The sequence below is a fragment of the Bufo bufo genome, chromosome 1, assembly GCF_905171765.1.
Source record: "Bufo bufo chromosome 1, aBufBuf1.1, whole genome shotgun sequence".
Lineage (NCBI taxonomy): Eukaryota > Metazoa > Chordata > Amphibia > Anura > Bufonidae > Bufo > Bufo bufo.
In genome coordinates this window covers 660,883,306-660,905,468 of record NC_053389.1, presented here as the reverse complement: position 1 = coordinate 660,905,468, position 22,163 = coordinate 660,883,306, and the positions used below count along the sequence as shown (strand labels likewise).

The 22,163-nt window shown below is 40.2% G+C and overlaps 1 protein-coding gene across 4 annotated transcripts in view; it reads right to left on the bottom strand.

Moving 5' to 3' along the window:
• SEMA6D (semaphorin 6D) overlaps positions 1-22,163 on the bottom strand; it is a 70,772-nt gene that overhangs the window by 26,735 nt on the left and 21,874 nt on the right. For 3 of the 4 annotated variants that reach the window (XM_040413992.1, XM_040413990.1, XM_040413993.1), the window contains exons 2-3: positions 5,837-5,993; positions 1,187-1,298 (exon numbers count right to left, since the gene is read on the bottom strand). In XM_040413992.1, the coding sequence (XP_040269926.1) occupies positions 1,187-1,298; positions 5,837-5,945 (221 nt within the window). In that variant the 5' untranslated portion in view covers positions 5,946-5,993. The remainder of the gene's footprint in view (positions 1-1,186; positions 1,299-5,836; positions 5,994-22,163) is intronic. The other variant, XM_040413991.1, reaches the window with a different exon arrangement.

Genomic DNA, 22,163 nt, shown 5'->3' with positions numbered 1-22,163 from the left:
ATAACAAATGGTTCATTGGGTGATCACATCTTAGCTGTGGCACATTAAATATATAATTTCTGGGCAGCTCGAATTCCTGTGTCAACAAGAATCTGAAGTCAGCAAACTAATTCTCAATGGGGACAAGCAACCTCATACAGAAATTATTGCTCCATAAAAATGAAACTCTCCTTCGGCTTAGGGCTTTAGACATCTTTGGGGGTAATTTGTTTTTTATTGCATTTTACTCATTTTGGGCTAAAAAATTTTTTCAGGTGATCTTTATTATAAATTTTCTTATATTTCTTATAAATTCTTATTAGTTTGATAAAAATGTAGCTATAGCAAGTGTTTATGAGCTGCCAGGAGTTCCGGGACAAGAACTACAGATCGAGCCATCAGAGCTCTCCCCCCCTGACGGATTCAGTGTGAGGCAGAGAGCAAAAGTCTGTATTTACACTGAAACTGAAGGCTGTAGAATACAAATTGTTGAAAACTTTAAATAAAAACAAATTGAAAAATGAGCTAAAAATGAATAAAATGCAATTATAAAAAAAAAATTCTGCAAAGGTTTCTATAGCCTTTAACCATAGGCAATTATCAGGTATCAACGGTTTGTTCCTGATCATTGCTTATGCACTGGCTCATGTAAAAGGGCCATTAATAGAGTGTGATAAGTAGGAGAGGGTCATATGGAAAGGGGTAGTCGACATTAGACAACCCATTTAATGCACTTAGTATTCGTTAAAGGTGGTCGCCATTATTATACTAATTGCTGTAAAGAAAATTTATATATTTGCAAATTGTTAAATGGTGACTAAAAAGTACTTTGAAAATGGCAGTACAGCCCAATCACCCACAGCATTATTAGTGAAACCTTTTTACTTAGCAATTATGCATTAGATTGTCACATGAAGGCTCCATATGTTTGATTTATTTATTTTACGCACTTATATAGCACTGACATATTCTGCGGCTCTTTACAGACATTGGCTTTAAGCTGTCCACAGTGGGGCTCACAATCTTAGTATGACTAGGTTGTTTTTTTTATGTCTGTTCCATTCCTTTCTAAGCATGAAACCTAAAATTGATAGAGATTACTATTTTAATTTTCTAAACCAAAGTTTTTCTGTGAGCTTTAAAAATGACTCCTGAACGAAAAACAGAATACAAGTCCACATTATATAAACAGATTAAAGGAAATTACCTTCCAGCAACATAAAGTGTGTCTCGAATTTTTAACATGAGTTGAAAGTCCAAGCTGTGCTGTGATTCATTGCCTGAAGGGCGTCCTTTAAATACAGGATATTGCCTTGAATCTGCAAGTTAAAATGGGATACACCATCACTCTGGATTACACAGCAAAAGAATCAATATACAGAATTGATTAGCTGTATATACTAGGTGTAGAGGGGTTTGAGCTAAATCCCTGATGCAACACCTTGAATATAAATGAATAAAATATGACCAATGTCAGCAACTGTGATTTCCTTCCCTTTCAAATAATGTGTGGTCCTCCAAAAGACAACCACAGAGTAGAGTACACTGTATGGCATGTTTTCCTGGACGGCCATGTTCTCCGGGAAAAACAGTCTACAACATGCTGGAGAGATTTCAACCAAATCAGTCTGTGTTAAACAATTCTATGCAGATAACCCAATGTACTGTACTGATAAATTGCAAAATGCAACCTTCTGGGAGAATCAGAACACAATTAAAGCAAAAAAAAAACATAAATTCAGCACATATTTAATCACTGGCTTATTTAAAGATACACTAAAGATAGAAAGGCATGAGAAAAAAAAAGTTCTGCAATTCTGAAAGACTATCTGCACCTGAAAAAATTGATCTGCAGAAATGTGGTCATCGTCTCTTGGCAGGGGCGGATTGGCCACAGACCTTACAGGGAAATTTCTCGGTGGGCCGATGACCCAGGGGGCAGCCTGGGTCCTCCTCACGGCCGCTGGCTGGGTAAATAATGAATTCCCAGCGGTAATTAACTCTGTGACAATCAGGTACTCATGTACACAGCCAGCGACCGCACATGCCCTCCTGAATTCACCTGCTGTGACCCAAGCCCCCTGTTCCATAGACAACTGGAGAAGGAGGACAGAAGATGGTAGCTATTGATGGTCACCACAGAGGGACAGCTTTTGGGGCAGTATTTTGTGCTACACTGTGTTATTTGGTTCTGCTATAATGGTATTTTGCACTATGGTATTGTTGACCCCACCTACTTGTGTTGCCCCGCCTTCTGTTAATTTGGAAATGCCTACAAAATGGGGCCACTTTTAGTTTTTTTTCCAGGGCCACTTTAAATTCACGCTTCTTGGTCTCCTCTACAGCTGGAGGAATAGATGAGTCTAGAAGGTTTTGTGTTGAAGGATTAAGCTTACTAGCCTGTCTCGACTGAAAACCAAACCGGCCATTAATGCATATGGGGAGTTCATTAAGAATACCTGAAGGTCAACCTTTACTTGTTCACTCGGTTAAAACGCTACAGTTTTTAAACCAGCCCTTGGATCTGAATACTTTTGTGCTTGTAATTAAAAATGTTGTATAGCCACTGAGTCATTCAATGAAATCTATCTGCATAGCACCACCTGCTGTTTTCTCTTTTTCTAATTTCTCTGTCCCCTTCACTGTGATGGATGCACATGCTCAGTTCCATCATTCAACTGCCACCAGCTGCAGCAGACAGGGCATGCTCCTTGAGAAAGGACACGCACCCTGAGCTGCCACCCTGAAATACATTTAGCAGAGCAACTGAAGCAATGAATGAGATCTCTGGATCCATGCAAAGTACAGGGCTGGTTCTAGCTCTGTTGGAATGAGATTGTCATGTACTGTATGATGTCTGTATGATTTTTTTTTTTTACATAAAACCTATGGGGTTATCCCATGATTAATCTACTAACATTACTAGGGCTTGAGAGGGTTCTCACATTTTTGTTTCCACCATGATGTCTTTGTCCGCTAGATCTCTCAACAACAAATCTGGCAAATCTATTACAGTTCTGGTACTTTACTACATACATAATGGGTGTAATTTATCAAGCCTTGCATTCCAGAATTCTGCCTTCAAAAAGTCGCGACTTTTTGAGGTCACTTTTTCTCCATTTTTACACCATTCCAATTTTTAAAAGCAGATGAATAATTGGTAAGTTAATGAGTTTCACTCCAGATATGGTAATGAGTTAATGAGATTCAATGCCTGTCCAAAAAAAAGTCGCCACCTTGATTTAAAGGGTTTCTATCACCTCGTTTTGACATAATTAGCTATCAGACACTAGCGATCCGCTAGTGTCTGCTCTACCAAACAATGCTATTATAATACCTTTGTGTGCAGCCGTTTGCCTAAAAATGAGCCTCTTTTCAGCACCTAGAGGCTCGGTCTACTCACACAGAATGCCGCCCAGCGCGTCCCTCCAGCCCGCCCATCTCCTCTGGAATGCGATCCTCCCTCTGAGCCAGCAGACGAATTCTCGCACCTGCGCCATGCGCGCCTGTATTCAGCACAGGCGCAGTGAATGTCTGACCGCTCCCTGCACAGACATCTCCACTGCGCCTGCGCCGATGACGTCAGAGTGCTCCGAGAAATAGATGACACCCGGCAGCAAGCAGTGGATATGTCTGTGCAGGGAGCGGTCAGACATTCACTGCGCCTGCGCCGAATACAGACGCGCACTGCGCAGGCGCTAGAATTCGTCAGCTGGCTAAGAGGGAGGATCGCATTCCAGAGGAGATGGGCGGGCTGGAGGGACGCGCTTGGCGGCATTTTGTGTGAGTATACCGAGCCTCTAGGTGCTGAAAAGACGCCCCCATAGCACCTAGAGGCTCATTAGCATATCAATAAAAATTAATTTTTTTAGGCAAACGGCTGCACACAAAGGTATTATAATAGCATTGTTTGGTAGAGCAGACACTAGCTAGTGTCTGATAGCTAATTATCGCTAGTGTCTGATAGCTAATTATGTCAAAACGAGGTGATAGAAACCCTTTAAAGAAGACCTTTCACCAGAATAAAGTATCTAAACTGACTATACAGACGTGTAGAGCTGCGCCCAGGGATCCCCCTGCACTTACTGTTATCCCCGGGCGCCGCTCCGTTCTCCGGTTATAGCCTCCGGTATGTTCATAGTTAGGCTCCACCCAGGGGAACCTGCCGCGGTCTCCTTCTCCTATGCTGTAGCGCTGGCCAATCGCAGCGCTCAGCTCATAGCCTGATTGGCCAGCGCTACAGCATAGGAGAAAGAGACGCCAGCAGGTTCCCCTGGGTGGAGCCTAACTATGAACATACCGGAGGCTATAACCGGAGAACGGAGCGGCGCCCGGGGATAACAGTAAGTGCAGGGGGATCCCTGGGCGCCGCTCTACACGTCTATATAGTCAGTTTAGATACTTTATTCTGGTGAAAGGTCCTCTTTAACTAAGCAAATAGTTATGATAGTTACTGCATGGGCGATTATCTTTCAGCTGGCAATAAGTTATTTAACCCCAACTGGTGCAATGAGTTGCTTCTAGTGGCGAGGTTGGTTTCATCGTCAACGGAGGTACCCAGTCGGGGTGCCAGGTGATCCGTTACACTTCTCATTTCTTAAACAACCATGTCAAAAGACACATCTTGTGGTCGTGGAAAAGATGTTAGTCTGTTTGAGAAGGGTCAAATCATTGGCATGCATCAAGCAGAGAAAACATCTAAGGAGATTGCAGAAACGACTAAAATTGGGTTAAGAACTGTCCAACGCATTATTAAAAACTGGAAGGATAGTGGGGACCCATTGTATTCGAGGAAGAAAATGTTGTGGGGAAAAAATCCTGAATGATTGTGATCGGCGATCACTTTTGGTGAAATCAAATCGAAGAAAAACAACAGTAGAACTCAGGGCTATGTTTAATAGTGAAAGTAAGAGCATTTCCACATGCACAATGCAAAAGGGAACTCAAGGGATTGGGACTGAACAGCTGTGTAGCCGTAAGAAAATGTGGTCCGATGAGTCCAGATTTACCCTGTTCCAGAGTGATGGGCGCATCAGGGGAAAAAGAGAGGCAAATGAAGTGATGCACCCATCATGCCTAGTGCCTACTGTACAAGCCTGTGGGGGCAGTGCTATGATCTGGGGTTTCTGCAGTTGGTCAGGTCTAGGTTCAGCAACAGTATGTGCTCCAAGAATGAGGTCAGCTGACTACCTGAACATACTGAATGACCAGGTTATTCCATCAATGGATTTTTTCTTCCCTGATGGCATGGGCATATTCCAAGATGACAATGCCAGAATTCATCGGGCTCAAAATGTGAAAGAGTGGTTCAGGGAGCATGAGACATCATTTTCACACATGGATTGGCCACCACAGAGTCCAGACCTTAACCCCATTGAGAATCGTTGGGATGTGCTGGAGAAGGCTTTGCGCAGCAGTCAGACTCTACCATCATCAATGCAAGATCTTGGTGAAAAATTAATGCAACACTGGATGGAAATAAATCTTGTGACATTGCAGAAGCTTATCGAAACGATGCCACAGCGAATGCGTGCCGTAATCAAAGCTAAAGGTGGTCCAAAGAAATATTAGAGTGTGTGACCTTTTTTTGGGGCAGGCAGTGTATGTTAATGAGTTTCAATCCAGATTTTTGACTGGGACATTTCTTCAAAAAACATTGCCGAAAAATTCACAAAGTCACTCCAGTAAAGCACTGGGTAAAATACTGGGATATTAGGTTTGAAGATAGACTAAATTTAACAAGCAATGTGCGCTAATTTATAAATGTATTGCAAACACAGACTGATGGAAAACTGACTTCAAATATTACCCTCATGATAAATCCCCCCAATGTACAGTAAACAGGGAAAATACTTACAGTGATAATCTACGATGTTGATAGGCTCATCGTCTTCAGGGAAGCTAACTGCATAGCCCAATGACGCCATTACTAGCACCATGCCAGCATGAAGCACACACAACGTCATGGTTCATAAAATGGACCAGTCCACGTTCTGATAACAGGGTTTGACCTATAAAAAAATGTAAAACTGTGAATTATTTCATTGATATCCACAAATATTTCAAACCTGCTTAATTTCTGAATGCTGGAGAAATGGTTACTTTCTGCTGAATTCAGGCATCTACTCATACATGTGAGAAGTAATTGTATTAACTACCATACAGTATGTATCTTCCTATAGCCTACTATCAAATCCCGAAGTTATTCACCGAAGTCGGCGAGACTTCGGTGATAACTATTCGAATTTGCCTCGTCGGTGCCCAGACATTTTAATGCTGTATGGAGATGGATCTCCGTACAGCATTAAAACGAAGTTTGGAGCGAAGCAACTTTGGATCTAGGATATGAAGCTCGCTTCGCTCATCCCTAATTATCACCCGTCCTAAAGCAAGCAATATCAAGTCATATCTTATAATTTCTAATAATTTTTTGTTAAATGAAACAGATTTCTGCTCATATAGCAGGGTTCATGGTCTTCAAGTCACAGAGGACAATCTGCTGCCCAGAAACAATGATATAATGTGCTGCATAAGTAATAAATTCACCCAAAAAAATGGCATTTTGCTCGTTCATCCGATGATCGACAGTACCTTTACACAGGAAAATTATTGAGAACGAGCGTACGTACAAATTACAGGCCTGATAATAGTCTAGTGTAAATATGTCTTTAAGTGACTATGTAAATTACTGTTTAAATTGAAAGAAAGGTACTGTACATTATCTATGTGTATTAGACCGCACTGATTGAGGTCTGAAACTATCAGCATGGATTGGACATCTTCATAGTGTGTAGGGACATGATCTACTGTCAAAAGCAACAGTGACACCCAGTTATCAATTTACAGATGTATTTACAGGAGGAATAACAGAGGAACATCAGAACAGAGATTTTAGAACAATGACCCTATTACATATATTAAATCAACCACAACTGTAACAATGAAAATATTAAGTGCAGTAATATTCACCGTTATTCATGGGTTTCCATCACAGGCCATGAAAGAACATTCGATAAACTACACCTGCTATCAACATATTACTAAGCCACACATGTACCTGCCAGTGTACATAGCAAACATGGAAAGTATACATGTCCTGCCCTGGAAAGTTTACAAGTCACACAGCCAGGCAAACAGTAGCAGATGCAGATGTAAGTGATGTCATGTGGACACCAGTGAAACAGATTTATTCGGATTTTAAGAGGCATTTATAATCATAAAATAAAATATTGTATTATTTTTTTAAACCATATTAATAAAATCTATTCTATGTGCCGACGTTCTATTGGACTGCAAGTATGATAATTGGGAGAGACTCTCTGTAGATTGTATTGCCATTCTGTAACTGATGTCTGAAGGAAAGAAGGTTTGTACACAAACATAGAAGAGGATTCTTTACGGTAAGAGCAGTGAGACTATGGAACTCTCTGCCTGAGGAGGTGGTGATGGTGACTACAATAAAGGAATTCAAGAGGGGCCTGGATATATTTCTGGAGTGTAATAATATTACAGGATATAGCTACTAGAGAGGGGTCGTTGATCCAGGGAGTTGTTCTGATTGCCTGATTGGAGTCGGGAAGGAATTTTTTATTCCCCTAAAGTGAGGAAAATTGGCTTCTACCTCACAGGGTTTTTTTTTTGCCTTCCTCTGGATCAACTTGCAGGATAACAGGCCGAACTGGATGGACAGATGTCTTTTTTCAGCCTTATAAACTATGTTACTATGTCATTATCTGTTCTTTTTTTTTATATAAAGTTGGAAAAGAAAATATATTCTACACTTTTATAAAGAGCTACAAGGGGCCCCACAGATCACTATTATACAAGCAGTACTGCCTTCTTAGTCACAAAACACTGGCTGCCTTTAGGGCCCATTTACATGGCCCGATACTCAATGATTGGCAACGAACGCACCACTGGATCCCCATTGACCATAATGGGATCTGACAGCTTTTCTGCATAAATGGCGCAGTATTTGTCCATCCGAAAGCCAGCATTTATGCCAAAAAGCTGCCGAATCCCTATCAGATCCCATTATAGTCGGGGAAGGGGGGGGGGTCCAACAGTGTGTGGCAGTATTCAGCTATGCTAGAGACGGTAAACTTCAGTAGCCCGTTCCTCTGCCAAATCAGACAACCAGAGTTTGTGCCGGAGATGTGAACACAGCCTTAGGGTACGGACACATGGGCAGGTTATTTAAGTAAGTTTTTGAAGATAAAAACCAGGAGTAGATCATAAAAGGAGACTAGGTGTTACCAGTTGGGGTGCACAGTCTGATACTGGCCACACTGATTGGACATTGTCAGACTGTGCAAGGACACCCCCCCAAATGGTGACACCCAGAGGGACCTTTATTGGTAATCCATTCACAAAATTCAAGCTGGAATAATGAAGGAATGGTTCAACATAAGGAGTTCAATGGAAAGATGCTCATGGGGAAGTAGTTACTAAGACAGACGCGTCAGGAGGGGCGACCTTTCTTCTTGCACATTCCAGTGGCGTACAGATTCCCCCTTTGAGACTACTGGAACGTATGGAAACTTTTACTTTCTACCTTGTCAGTATCAGTCCACCAGCGAGATCCTGAGCGTAAACCCCATCAGTTCTGGTGCGCTTCCTTCCAGTAAAGGTTTAACAAATTGCTTGTTTAATCCAGAAGGACATACTGAACTGGCAGATGTAGGACTGCACGGGAACTACTCACCAGCTACTCACCGCCATGCTGAGGTATGCCCTACAATAAACACAAGAAGCTATGGATTCGGTAATAGTGATATACTGTAAGAATCTCCCATTTACTAGCAATGGGGAATAATAGCCTGGTGCGCAATAAGACTGTTATAAAGGGGGATTTGGGAGGAACGGCACATCCGCACTACCCGCCGCCTGTTATTTTCACAGCTCTGGACACAGGAAAAGGCATTATTTGAAATGCACGGCTATCACCTTCTCTGTTGAAAGAAGACAAATGATGTTTCCAAATGTCTTGTCACTTGTCAATTTTAACCACTAATTTATCAGTCCTTTCCCTGCAGATTTATCTCCAATAACAATTCATGTTACACGGGCGGCTGGGTTAAATGTTATTTGTTACAGATCCATGTACACTTTTGTCAGTTCCATTACTTTACTGAAATATGGGCTGATGATATTAAAGTGGCATTTAAAAGGCTTTTTCTCCAAGTTGGCGTGTAAGTTTTGTTTTATCCGGTGTAGAAAATAAATATCTGAAAATGATTTAAAGGGTTCATTGCACCTGCACCCCCAGAATATGTCGAATACACGTCCATTCATACCTGCGTGTGGGAATATAGCCGTGCAATGGTAAAACACGTCCACAGCCCTATATTATTAATTTGGAAATGTGTATAGGACCTGACAATAGCTGTGGGTCAAACTAGACATGGCTTTCAAATAACTAGTTGACGTTTCCATTATTTGATATTGGTAGGCAATGAAATAATGATTATATCATGCAGGTCTTTACAATAGACTTAATTTAAAGGGGTTTAAAGGGATTTTGATAATGATGGATAGGTCATAAATATCTGATCAGTTTCATGGCTATGCATGACTCCCAGCACCCCCACTGATCAGCTGTTTGACGAGGCCGGGGTGCTCCGGTGAGAGCTGCAGCCTCCTAACAGATAACCAAGCACAGTGCCGAACATTGTATAGTGGCTGTGCTTGGTACTGCAGCCCAGGCTTATTCACTTGAATGGGACTGAGCTGCACCTAGGCCATGCGATGAACCTAGGCCATGCGGGGAATGATTTTCTTGTGTTTTACAGATATAGAGATGGCATACATTTGGTGGTCTGAGCTGACCACTCAACAAATATGCATATGGTACAAACATGGAATACAGTAGAGAATGTAGTGCACATACACATGGCGCACATAGCAATCTACAAAGACAGCCTGTTACTATCCAACTGTTTACACGCATATACTCTCATAAATAAACCCCCTTGGTCACCATAATAGTTTAAAACATATTCCATATTCCAGAACTCAACATAATACCAACCTTCACTGTTAATCTGCTTGTACAAACCCTCACACAGAAGTCCTCTGTAACGTCTATATCATGGTATGCCATCTTTTCTTCTCTTGTAGTTGTCTTTATTCTTTACCCTACACTAGGGGCTCCTAAGGGGGATCTTATATTTTTATTTTACACGTCAATGGACTTTTTACCTGTACACGTCTGGTGGCATGGTAACGTCAAAAAGCTCCAAAAAGTCAGTGTTCCACATTGCTATAAAATAGGCTCTGTGTATCTTTCTCCTATGGGATCTGTCCCCGGAGTAATATATGGTCTTTTTTAAGGTATTTTCTAATAATCCACAATATTTAATGTAAAGCTCCTGTTTCATAAAGATGTTCTGCAGCCACCGAGATACGTGTTATACACAATAATGTATCTCTATTAATAATTGTTAAAAATATTAGAAGATATTAGAAGGTGTTGGAGGTCAGAAGGAGGCCTTGACTTCTCAGTGACTTGTAATGATTGTAGAATTCACAGTGGAGGGTAAATTAAATAATTTATGCATATAGTCCAACTATATATAACTAATATTTTAGAGTTGGTCACAATATTATGGGGTCTGTACACAGAATTAGTTAACTAGTTATATGTGGTCAGTCATAAAGATCACCAATACCAGCCTTTACTATAACAGTTCCAAACGTATGCTGTCCATACATTGTGTAAAGATCTACATAGCCATCGCGATCACTTATAGGGCAGACCTGGGTCTAGTTTAGGCGGAGACACAATTAAAAGGGAATTTAGAATAGAGTTGATTTCAGTGGTCTGTCATTTAAAAGTTAAAAGTAAATGCAGACTGGGCCTAGAAAAGAGTCACGGCCACCTGAGAAGAGTCCTGGTTATTCATGAATTCTTGCTCTCCCTGCCCACCTGCTGATGTCTGACAGTCTTCGATCTGGTTGTCTCCCTTTCTCTCTAGGAGAGAACTGCCAATCATCAGCAGATGGGCGAGTGCAGGGTGTTATGAATAACCATGACTCTTCTCAAGTAGATTTGACTCTTTTTAAGGCCTGGGCTGAAATAATTATGATGCTGGTTCTCGGCAACCACTGACTTTTACCTCATGAGTGACACACCGCTGAAATCAGCATGTCTGTCACTATTTTATACTGCCCTCAGTGAGGTCAGCATAAAGTTGATGACAGGTTCCCTTTAAAAAACATAGTTCAACGTAAAGATCAAAAAGTCCAACTTTCCTTGTAAAAATGGCCATGTTTTCTCCATCATAGCAAATACAGTATATTGCTGTATTACTACAGAGTGTGACAGTGCCGGAGCTCCTAAGGCAACAAAATCCTAAGCACCTACCTAGGTCACTCTTGAGTAAACCCCGCTTTGACAGTTTTGGTGTACCCTGGCATGGATATCAATATACTGCAAAGGCTAACATTTCGAATTAAATTTCATTGAATATGTTTACATAAATGAATTAACGTCTATGTAGATGAACGAAGTTTAATCACACAAAGCTGCAGAGCAATCAACCAATGTCAAAAAGCCACTTAAGTGAATTATTAAAATTCACCTGAAGGCAAAATGCTATATCAGGAAAAGTTCAGCGTATTCGTGTTTGAAGCATCTACTGACATAAGCACTTTGGCCCCTTGCTCCAAAATCCGATGAGGCTTGTAGATAAAGAAACCATCCTTCTCCAAGTTCTGAAATCCTATTCCATAGTAACATCACAGCAGAAATTTGGAGATGATTTTGTACATGAATATGATAATCAATACCAGACAGTCAATAAAGAAGTGTTACTACTACTTCTATTTTTTTTTCTTTACTGATAACTTTACAAAATCTAGTGAGCAATGATATAGTAATAGTGGTTCTTATACCACTGTTCCCATACCACGGAAGGACATTTACATGTTTGCTAAGTGAAATTTTGATTCCTTATTATTATGCTTGCTAATTAATGACTAAACAGCTCCTAGACAAGGGGTTAGACTAGGTCAGCAACCTCTGGTACTCCAGCTGTTGTGAAACTACAACTCCCAAAATGCTCCATTTGCTTCTATGGAGGTTCTGACAACACCCAAGAACTTGTGCGTGCTGGGAGTCGTAGTTTCACCATGGATGGAGTGCTGAAGGTTGCTGATCCCTTGGTTAGAACATCGACATTTAGTTCTACATATAGAGCGTAGACATAGATCTTCTACCGATGCCCCAAAGACACAACATATGGCTTTACTAGTGAGCAAATACTGCAACCCAAGTCATTACTTTAGTCAATGGCAGGCAAGTGTAATGTTTTATTAACAAACAGTTGCTACTAAAGCTTTATTTAAAAGGAACGCTTCGATCAAAAAATGTTTTAAATCACATATAAACTGCCTATATGTGAATATTCTATGTAATTTTTTGAAAAAAAGGTAGATGGTTTTCTGGATATACTTTTTGGTTTCACTCCATATATTCTACTTCCTGCTCTGGCTTTGTAACTTCCTTCTTTGGACTTTTAGCACAGTAAACAGCCTTGATTCTACTAATCTACTATTATACAAACAAATAACATCTTTGCATTACATCAACAGTAAAATAATGGGATCCCTATCTATATAGAAGTTTTATCTCTATGTGCTGACTGCCAAAGAAGGACAATATTTTTTTTTTTATTTTTTTTTTCAGTGGTGCGATGCTGCTGAAATGAAAAATAAAAATGGCCAAACATTCGTAAAAAATGTTTTCTATGAATATTGAAATTAAAAAATAATGACCCCTTTCTGATAAAAGGGGCCCTTTAAATGCCCATACACGTTCATTAGCTGTTGGCCAGTTTGTTAACTGATAGACATTACCTTCTCAAATTAGGTTATATTTTATAGACATTGGAAGAGCTTCCCATCACTCAGTACACCAATTCTTGAGAAGATATTGATCTAGGCCATTAGTTACCGGCTAATGGTTACTCAATAACAAGAGAGAAAACTGTCATTCTAATGGACTGCGTAAATCTGTGCAGAAATGTGAAGATAAAGGGGTTAAAGAAGGGTGAAAAGGGAATTATTCAGTGCACCATGTAGTGAACAATTGACTACTGTAACTAGAACACAGCTGAAGTAGTAGTACATCCTGAAATTAGTCCTAATAATATTGAATAGGGTGTACTAGGGATTCCGCCCCTAATAGGGATAGGTATCCGGACGGGGATGCCCCTTGCGGGGTAAGTACCTTGTGTAGACAGGTAGGGCACACTAGCCCCTGTCCCTCTGATAGGGCTTTCTAGGGCCTTTGTCTCCCGATTCCTGTCTATGCAGGGGCGAATACGTTGGCACTGTTCCAGTATGGTGACATATCATTAATGTCCATCGATGACACCAGCAACCCCAGAGAGATTTCGCCATCCATCTCCACACATGGGTGAGAACGTTCCTGTTTTGCTCAATACATTGTTTTTGTCATCATACTGTGTATGTCTAATTTAGGCCCTTTGGGCTGTCTCATGTTTGTTTGTATTAGAGGCCCTTCCTCTAGCGCCTACTATTTTAGAAGCATTTGTATTAAATGTTAAGTTTTACCCCTCTGTCCCCTAGGGGATTAGTACATTTATCTATATCAGTAACTGATTAAAAAAATAAACAGTTTTATCCCCACATGCACTGTATGACTTGTTAAAGTCATGGAGGTGGAACCATTTGGCTGAACAGTCATGTTATCCATACCCTAAATGTCACTTTGGCTCGATTGATGTTGCTAAATCCAGGATTCAGTCATCACAAGGCAGTTCTGGTGGCATCTAATGTATCTTCAGTGTGCACATGAAGCCAGAGTTGGCTTGAGATGACGTATCCCCTCCGATTGGGCAGGATGAAGCACTCCAATCACATTAAGCCCGGCCTGGGATGGTAATATAATAAATTAACCAGACATATAAAAATGCAAACATGCACAGTGTAGAGTGAATGATCCTGAGGAACTCTTCTCCTGCTCCCTGTGTGGACTGGACTTCTATGATGAGGTTGTTTATGTGGCTAGATCAGCTGAAAAGCATCACATGGTCTTTCACTTTGGCTTTACAAAGGGTGAGATGATTGTATTTGGTTGCTGGAGAAGACCCTGACTGTACACAAGGGCCACAACATTGCCATTATGTTGCTTGATGTCATTTTTTTTGAGAGTGCTGTCATCAACAAATTCTTGCAAGGGGTATGAGAAAGCTCTCAGTAGGGATGCCAGCAGTCAAAGTTGCAGTGTAGCCTAAAGTTGGACATACACATAATCTCCCCGACCTTCCCCATAGGTATGCACACTTGGAATGGCTGAAATGTTTGTGAAATGTTAACCATACCAATTCATCCAAAGTCGTAATATTGTGTTTTGTTGTCAATACTATCAGAAAACCGATCAGCACTGTTGGAACAAACATTTGGCCCAGCTGTCAGTAGGGAACAAGAAGTTTCTTTGTGTGTTGTAGTTATTCAGCTCCAATCCATAAAGTCATTTTGGATCAAGTGTTGAATGATCTAACTGCAAAACAATCAAGTGATGTAGAATTTGGTTATTCTCTATCTAGAACACGTTAGCCAGCAGTCCTATTGTTTATTGATCAAGTCATTTGCCAGGAAAAAAAAGGACCATTCTTGGAAACCAGCTACATGCATCAGCAGGCTTATAAAAGTAAACTAAAACATGCCATATAAAGCACAATGTATAACAAATGGACCTTATATGTAAAGTCGTAGCTCAGCCATTTATTCTTCCATATTGTTTTTGGGAGAATCACTACGGCATCATAAAAATCCACTGGCTTATTATTCCCTGAACCTTTCAATCTTGAATGTGTTTTAAAAAGTCTAATAACGTTAGATCAAATTTATTTTAGCAATGCAATAGATCAAAAATCACTGATGTTGTCAAGTAGGACATTCCAAAAAACCTTTATTACAGGTGATATATGTGTTCCACTAAATACTAAATTCTCCTTCTGTCATAGATGGACAAATCTCAGCTGCCAGGTAGAAAATATGCCTATAAATCTGAAACCGGTGCCTATATTTTTGGTTGTTTTGTGCTGGAGTCTACAAAAGTTCTTTTTGTCAAAAGCTCAGTTTTCAGAGTGGGCTCCTGAGTGGTCTAACTGACTAAGTCTACAGTAATGTATGTATCCATCCCTTAATTTCCAACAATGAAGGCTTTTCCTTTTATTGTTACTACTTTTTTAGGAATTTTGCTGTTATTGTTACTATTATAAAGAAGGTTTATTACTTCATTAAGAACTACTTAGAGGTTCATGAAAACATATGCAAACTCTAGAGGTCCGCATCCCTTCATCAATCATGTTATGGAAACATGATTGATTTTTTTGTTTGTTTTAGTTTTTCATTTAATTACAAATGAGAAAAAATGCAATATTGGAAAGTGAAACTAATAAGAAAAAAAGTGAAAATAATTTACGACAATATTACACTGACAGATGATCGCTCATCTATGAACTCTCATTAGTGTTCCTCTGCCGAAAAATCGGCAGGTGTTATACAGGCATAAGTCAGCATGTTTTTGAAATCCAGCAGTTACTTATTACGGTACCATCTTCTCTGATAGGAAAATAAATTATAGTCCTTTCACCTTTAATTATGACCACCTATCTGGCCCATCATGACATGGAATGCAGATATATATGGATCCTGTATAATTATGAATTTCAGATTTAATTGAAGCATACACTAGATCCACCCTTTCTGTTTTTTGTCTGCGGTTTCATTTTTGGTTCAATGGGTAGTTAAAAACTCAGTTTCTTTTTCCCATCTACTAAAACATGCCCTGTCTAGAATCCTTGGGTCTATCTGAGTATTATGTATTGTGCAAATGGTGAGTTTTCTCCTTTGTTTGGGAAAAATCTCATAGAAATCTACAGGAATCCACAGACTCTGACATCCCTGACCTGGAACCGACACTATACTTTTTCATTGATAACAGAGGAAATCCTCTAGGGGTACCAAAAATGTTTGGTAATACCTAATGAAAGTTATGTATATTTCCATTTTCGTAGTCCACTGAGTCTGTTTTATACTGCAAACCTGGTTCTGCCGTTGTACTTCTACTCCGGTTGGAATTAATCCAACCACAGCTGAATGTTCTCCTACTATAGATAAGGAAAAAGCTTAAACAGAGATCTTATGCGTCTCCAGGCCTTTAAAGTATCTTGAAGAAGCATTGTATTTCTGAGTTCCAAGGGAAGGTCTAGAGATCTGCCAGAAATAATGCTTATACAGAAATGGATGGAAAAACTACTAACCATGATAGATAATACAATTTTAAGACACTATGCTCATGTCTTGATATATCATGACCTTATTTCCTTAAAGAAACAGACAAATTATATTTATCATAGTTTTTCAATGGTTCATCCTGTATCATACAGTCACTAGAGTCTAGAAACCAGGTTTTTCCATGCATGTCCTCTGTACATGTAGCCAAAAGTAATGATTATTACCAATTAACACATACATTAACATACACCCAAAGACACAGTTTTTTGCAGCATATTATGTGTCATCCATAGGATTATTATAGGTGAATATATCTGCTTAACATTATCATTCGCACACCATAAATTAGGACTCCTTGTGAAAAACTCACTCCCTTAAAATAAATGACATTAACCCCTTTATCATCACTGAAAGGGTCTAAGCTGCAATACCAACAGTCTCTATACAATGTACAGCACTGTGCTTAGTAAGCTGCCAGGAGACTGCAGAGCTCATTGGAGCGCCGCAGCCTCTTAAAGCAGCTGTTTGGTAGTTGGGCCGGAAGTCAAATTCCCACCGATCAGATATCGATGGTCTATCCTGAGGATCGGTCATCAATATTCTACTCTTAGAAAAGTTGTTGGCTGAACTCAGAACTGATCGGCCATCTACTGTGTATAGTGGCTTTCCGCACTTACAACAGATGTCAGGGAAAGAAGGATCGGGCTTTTGGATTTCAATTTGTCTGATCCTAGTGGAGATAAGCAGTGTCTGGCTGTAGCTTTCTCCCCTCTCTCCTTTCAGAGCCCGTGCACGCTTGGCTGAGCTGAATGAGATTAGCTGTCGCCCCGAAAATCTAATCTGCATGGCCAATTTAGGGAATGTGTGATAATACCCAACCCTGTGTCTGCTATGACCAGCTTTAACTATTTACACCCCGGTCACATCCGCCTGCGTCTTGATCAGATACATGGTTTGCTTGGATGATTTGGGAAGGAGGAATACAAATCTGTGTGCTTTGTTCTCATCACTGTGTACTTAGTCTTGTTTTTTTCCCGACAGCCACGTCGTCTGCCATGAAAGCCTACAGTACTGTTCTTGTTTGTCAGCACCAGATACTTCAGATACAGCATTGGAGAGATGGAGAGGATTCCGGGGCATGATACTAATTGATTGTGATAGAACAAATAGCAGTTCTGTCACTTAAAAACACTACTTGACTTGTTTCAAAGAATCCGCATTAACACCTCTTGATCTATGTCAAAGTGAAAAAAATGTTTAATATTAAAACGATGAAGCCTCACTACTGAAAAATCTCGGCTTTGATCTTAATTGGCTTCTGGTGGAGCTAGTTATATTTCAGTTGTTTGCCAGCTTTTAATATTACAGAAAACCGATCCTTCCCCCTTGAACAAGAGCAGGCTGGCAGAATTCTTGAAAGTAGATTCAGTGCTTTTTAATGATGCTAGTGCTTAGTGCTTCATTTGACTCACTTGGAAAACTAAACGCTGCTTTGATTAATAAAAGCACTTTGTACAGACTATTTCATACAAAAAATAAAAGTAAAAAATTGGAAAAACCTGAGTTAACTGCATTTTTATTTTAAAATTTCAATTTGAATAATGGATAAACGTGAGATCATTATATGTGCTCAGTCTACATAATTCTTCTATTATTAGGCAGAACTAGCTTTAATAATATAGAGCATTTTTTTTTCTTCCTATTTTGCCGCAAGTGCATTTAGAAATTTTTCAGCAAAAACGATTCCCTGCTCCACTGAGCCCATATATAATTTTGTGCTGAGGGCCTAAGATCACAAAGCGAGTTGACACTGGGATCAGCACCAAGTTCTATCACCTGAAAAGCTGTGGTCTGCTTCTTAATGGAAAATATTTTACACCCCATAGCGGAAAGAGCTTAGTCATCAATTCTCTCAAATTACTAAATTATATTCAATCAGTTTAAGATGTTCTCTGTGTACCTTGACTGACTCTTGGAAGCTAAAACACAAGTGTGCGGTACTTCTAATAACCCTTTTCATGAAATCATCTTTACATAAAGGACTACTAAGTCTACTTTCACACTGGCGTTTTGGCTTTCCGTTTGTGAGATCCGTTCAGGGCTCTCACAATCGGTCCAAAACGGATCAGTTTGCATTCTAATTCATTCTGAATGGAAAAGGATCCGCTCAGAATGCATCAGTTCAGTCTCCATTCCGCTTTGGAGACGGACACCAAAACGCTGGTGTCCGTCTGGTGAAACTGAGCCAAACGGATCCGTTCTGGCACACAATGTAAGTCAATGGGGACGGATCCGTTTTCACTGACACAATCTGGCACAAAAGAAAACGGATCCGTCCTCCATTGACTTTCTATGGTGTTCAAGACGGATCCGTCTTGGCTATGTTACAGATAATACAAACGGATCCGTTCTGAACGGATGCAGACGGTTGTAATATCTGAACGGATCTGTCCATGACAGATCCGCACAAAACGCGAGTGTGAAAGTAGCCTTAACCTGCTTGTAACACCTATTTTAGGCTGGTTTCACACACAGGTGATATTTTGCCGTTTTTAGGTGTTTTTCGTCATTGTTTCTTAATTAAAAAAATAATAAATCAGCTCCAGGTTTTAAGGCGCCATACACATTCAATAGCTGCCCCTCCTGACCCATTCCCCCATACACATACATATTCAATGGGGAGACACCTTTGAGTTGTGTTTTTTGGCGGAATGGCTTTTTTTTCTAACTGGCTTTTTCTTTTTGACTAAATGGCTTTTATTTTATGCTTTTATTTTCTGGGTGTGGCACTTCCTATTTGTGTCCCACTGATATCTACTATTACTATTATTTTTGCCTTGCAAATGCCATACTGTTGTCTGAAAAAACTGACATTAAAAGGGCATTCATACTTTCTAATATAACAACGCCATTAAAGAATGAATGACACGCTCACTATTTGGTCAAAAATGTTTAAAAAGGCTGCATAAAATCTGAGGTTTTTGAATGCATTAAACTGGGCACAAAACGCCACTATGTGTGGCAGCACTCTTATAACCAAACCTTGACTGACTCCTGAATGGTAGATAGACAGTGGTAGGTCGTGTGCCCCTATAATTCTGCAATTTAGGAGACCTGGTAAGTAAGAGGATCACTGATATAACTGATTGAAAAAGAACTGAATCATATTTTCAAGAACCTACAAATCTTCTCATTTTCTATTTCAGGTCAATATGATTGTGACCTGAACACAAGCAATAATTTGGGACAAGGCCTGAATGTTCATCTGTCCACTAATGTCTTCCTTATGCTGAATAGTAACCGCTTGCAGGTATCATTCCAAAGCTTATATACTGATGTGTCCTTCCTTACCTTTCCTCTTATCCCGAGATGACCAAATTCTCCAGATGACCAGATAATAGATCAAGGGTACATCCACATGAGATGGTAAAACTCACCATGGATTTAAATCTACACCAAAATCCACAGGCTGACATGCATATCTTATCACGGAGGTCGCCATGGATTTCTCCTTACGCATTGTAAAACATGAGATTCGAGGAGAATATCTGCAGAAAGTGTTGGTATTCTTCACCGCATGCCAATTTACGCATGAACATTTTCCTGCAGCAAGTGGATGAGGTTTGTTAAAATCTCACCCACTTTGCTCCTACTGTGAATTTTCTGTCCACAAATCTGGTTGGAAAAGCTCCAGTATGTTCACCATGGGTGGATTCAGCCTTACGAAAAGTTCATTCTCACAGCAATCTTGGGAAACCTCAAACCAAGAGGAAAGGTAAAGAAGGATACAGCTGGATGTATTTTAAGGCAAAACAAATGTCTATGGCGGTTTTCATAAGAATTGTAAGACAACAGACTTCTACTTGAAGATGTGAATCCAAACCTTTCACACATTTTATACCGAGCATCCGGTATAGACAGCAGTTCACTGTGCTCTTTTTGGGCTGATGTTACGGTGTGTCAGAGCACCCATCAGATGTACGAATCCAGAACAAACTGCTCTGAAGATGTATTTTATGAGAGTCGCCACGCACCATACACTTCTGCCAGCGTACGACACCCTTGGCTCAGTCTGTGTTTCAATAATCAATACAAGCTTGGAGCATAAAACCAGAGCAATATGTCATGAATTCCAAAGACATTTGTTCCCTCTGATCAGAAAGCTCAGCCAGCGCATCCAGCACTGGAACAGAACACAAACAGACCCAATGTGGAGTCGATAAGTAGAAACTGGACAATTTCTTATTTAATTTTAAGAAACCGACCATTATACTCACTGCATCCTTCAAATGTTAGTTATAAAGACGGACTATGCAAATACTTCAAAAAGAATTGCCACAGACACACAGACATATAACCCTGGTATAGACATCTCCTGGTGGAGGCCATAATCAGAGCCAGTTTCCATTCTAGTAATCAATTAACAGATTGAGGTACTTTTACACTAGCGCTGTTCGTAACTGCCTGCCGGAAAACCGTATGCAAGCGGAAATATGTTTTTTCCGGATCTGGTAGACAGATCCGGTGTTATCCTTCTCATCCGGAATAACGGAAAACAGAATCCAGCAACGCGGCAATTTCCGGAACACTTGGTACCGGATCCGGCATTAATACATGTCTATGGAAAGTACGGTGGTGTTCCGGGATTTTGTCCGAAAAAAATACGGTCAAAGTACCGTACAAGGGACGGAACGGAAGACATCCTGATGCATACTGAACGTTTTGCTTTCCATTCAGAATGCATTAGGATAAAACGAATGTGTTTTTTTTACGGTATTGAGACCCTTTACCGGATTTCAATACCGGAAAAGAATAACGCTAGTGTGAAAGTACCCTCATTCAGGGTTGTGGGGACAAATTATAGTAATCCCAGTGCCCAGATGTGCCATAGTAATTTACAGGATTTTATAAAATCCACATTATACAATGTGGCCATAACACAGCAGTAGATACAGGAACAAAAACAATTTGCAGCACCACTACCTCCAAATGTGAATGTATCCTGTCTTATAACTGTATATTCCAATATTTCCCAACCAGTTTCCCAGGATAAAGCCCCTTGAGCTCCAGAACATGGCAAAAAGCCAACAGGAAGGGTAAACTGATTACAAAGCAGTAAGCATAACTGAGCTAACTTATAGCACTGAGCCATAATTATAGAATACTTTACCCACCCCATATAACAAGCTCCTTTGAGTCAGGAATGGTATTGGGGCTTCCCCAGAAGTACAGAAGTAGAGAGATTTTTCAGGGGGTTCCCCTGCAGTAATCATTTTGGAAATCACTGGTATATTTGTTGGCATTAGAGCTATTCATCGCAAGTTGTAGCAGAAGCTGTTCTTCATAGCGCCAAAACCGTTCCTTCCGTCAGTATGTTTTAAGACAGATGGAAAGGGAACACCTTCATAGATTTAATTTAGAAGTTGAACACCAACCAGTTGGCAGTCCATGCCACTGAGCAATATGCTTAGCAAGTATCCGAAAGAATACAACTAAAATAAAAGCTACTTCATCTACTGGCGTTTGTATGTCCTCCATGTGTTTGCATGGGTTTCCTACCAAAGTCCAAAAATATACAAATAGGTAAACTGGCTTCCTATAAAATTGAGGGTTGAGCGCCTATATGGCAGCCACTGACTTCCTACAAATTGACCCTAGTGTGTGTTGAGGTCAAGCGCCTATATGGCAGCCACCGACTTCCCAGCCACACAACGATCCCTACGCTTTGAGTCCCTGTGAGAAAAGCACATTGCAAACGTTTGTCATTGTCATTCGTCAGCCATTGATCCGTATCCTTTTCTTGGATCCATTTGTGTTCAGCAGACAACATATCAGTGAGGACCCTTGTATGCCAGTGTTATGAAAGATCCCACCTTCCCACCAAAGGCTTCACTTTGGCATCATTAATGAATATA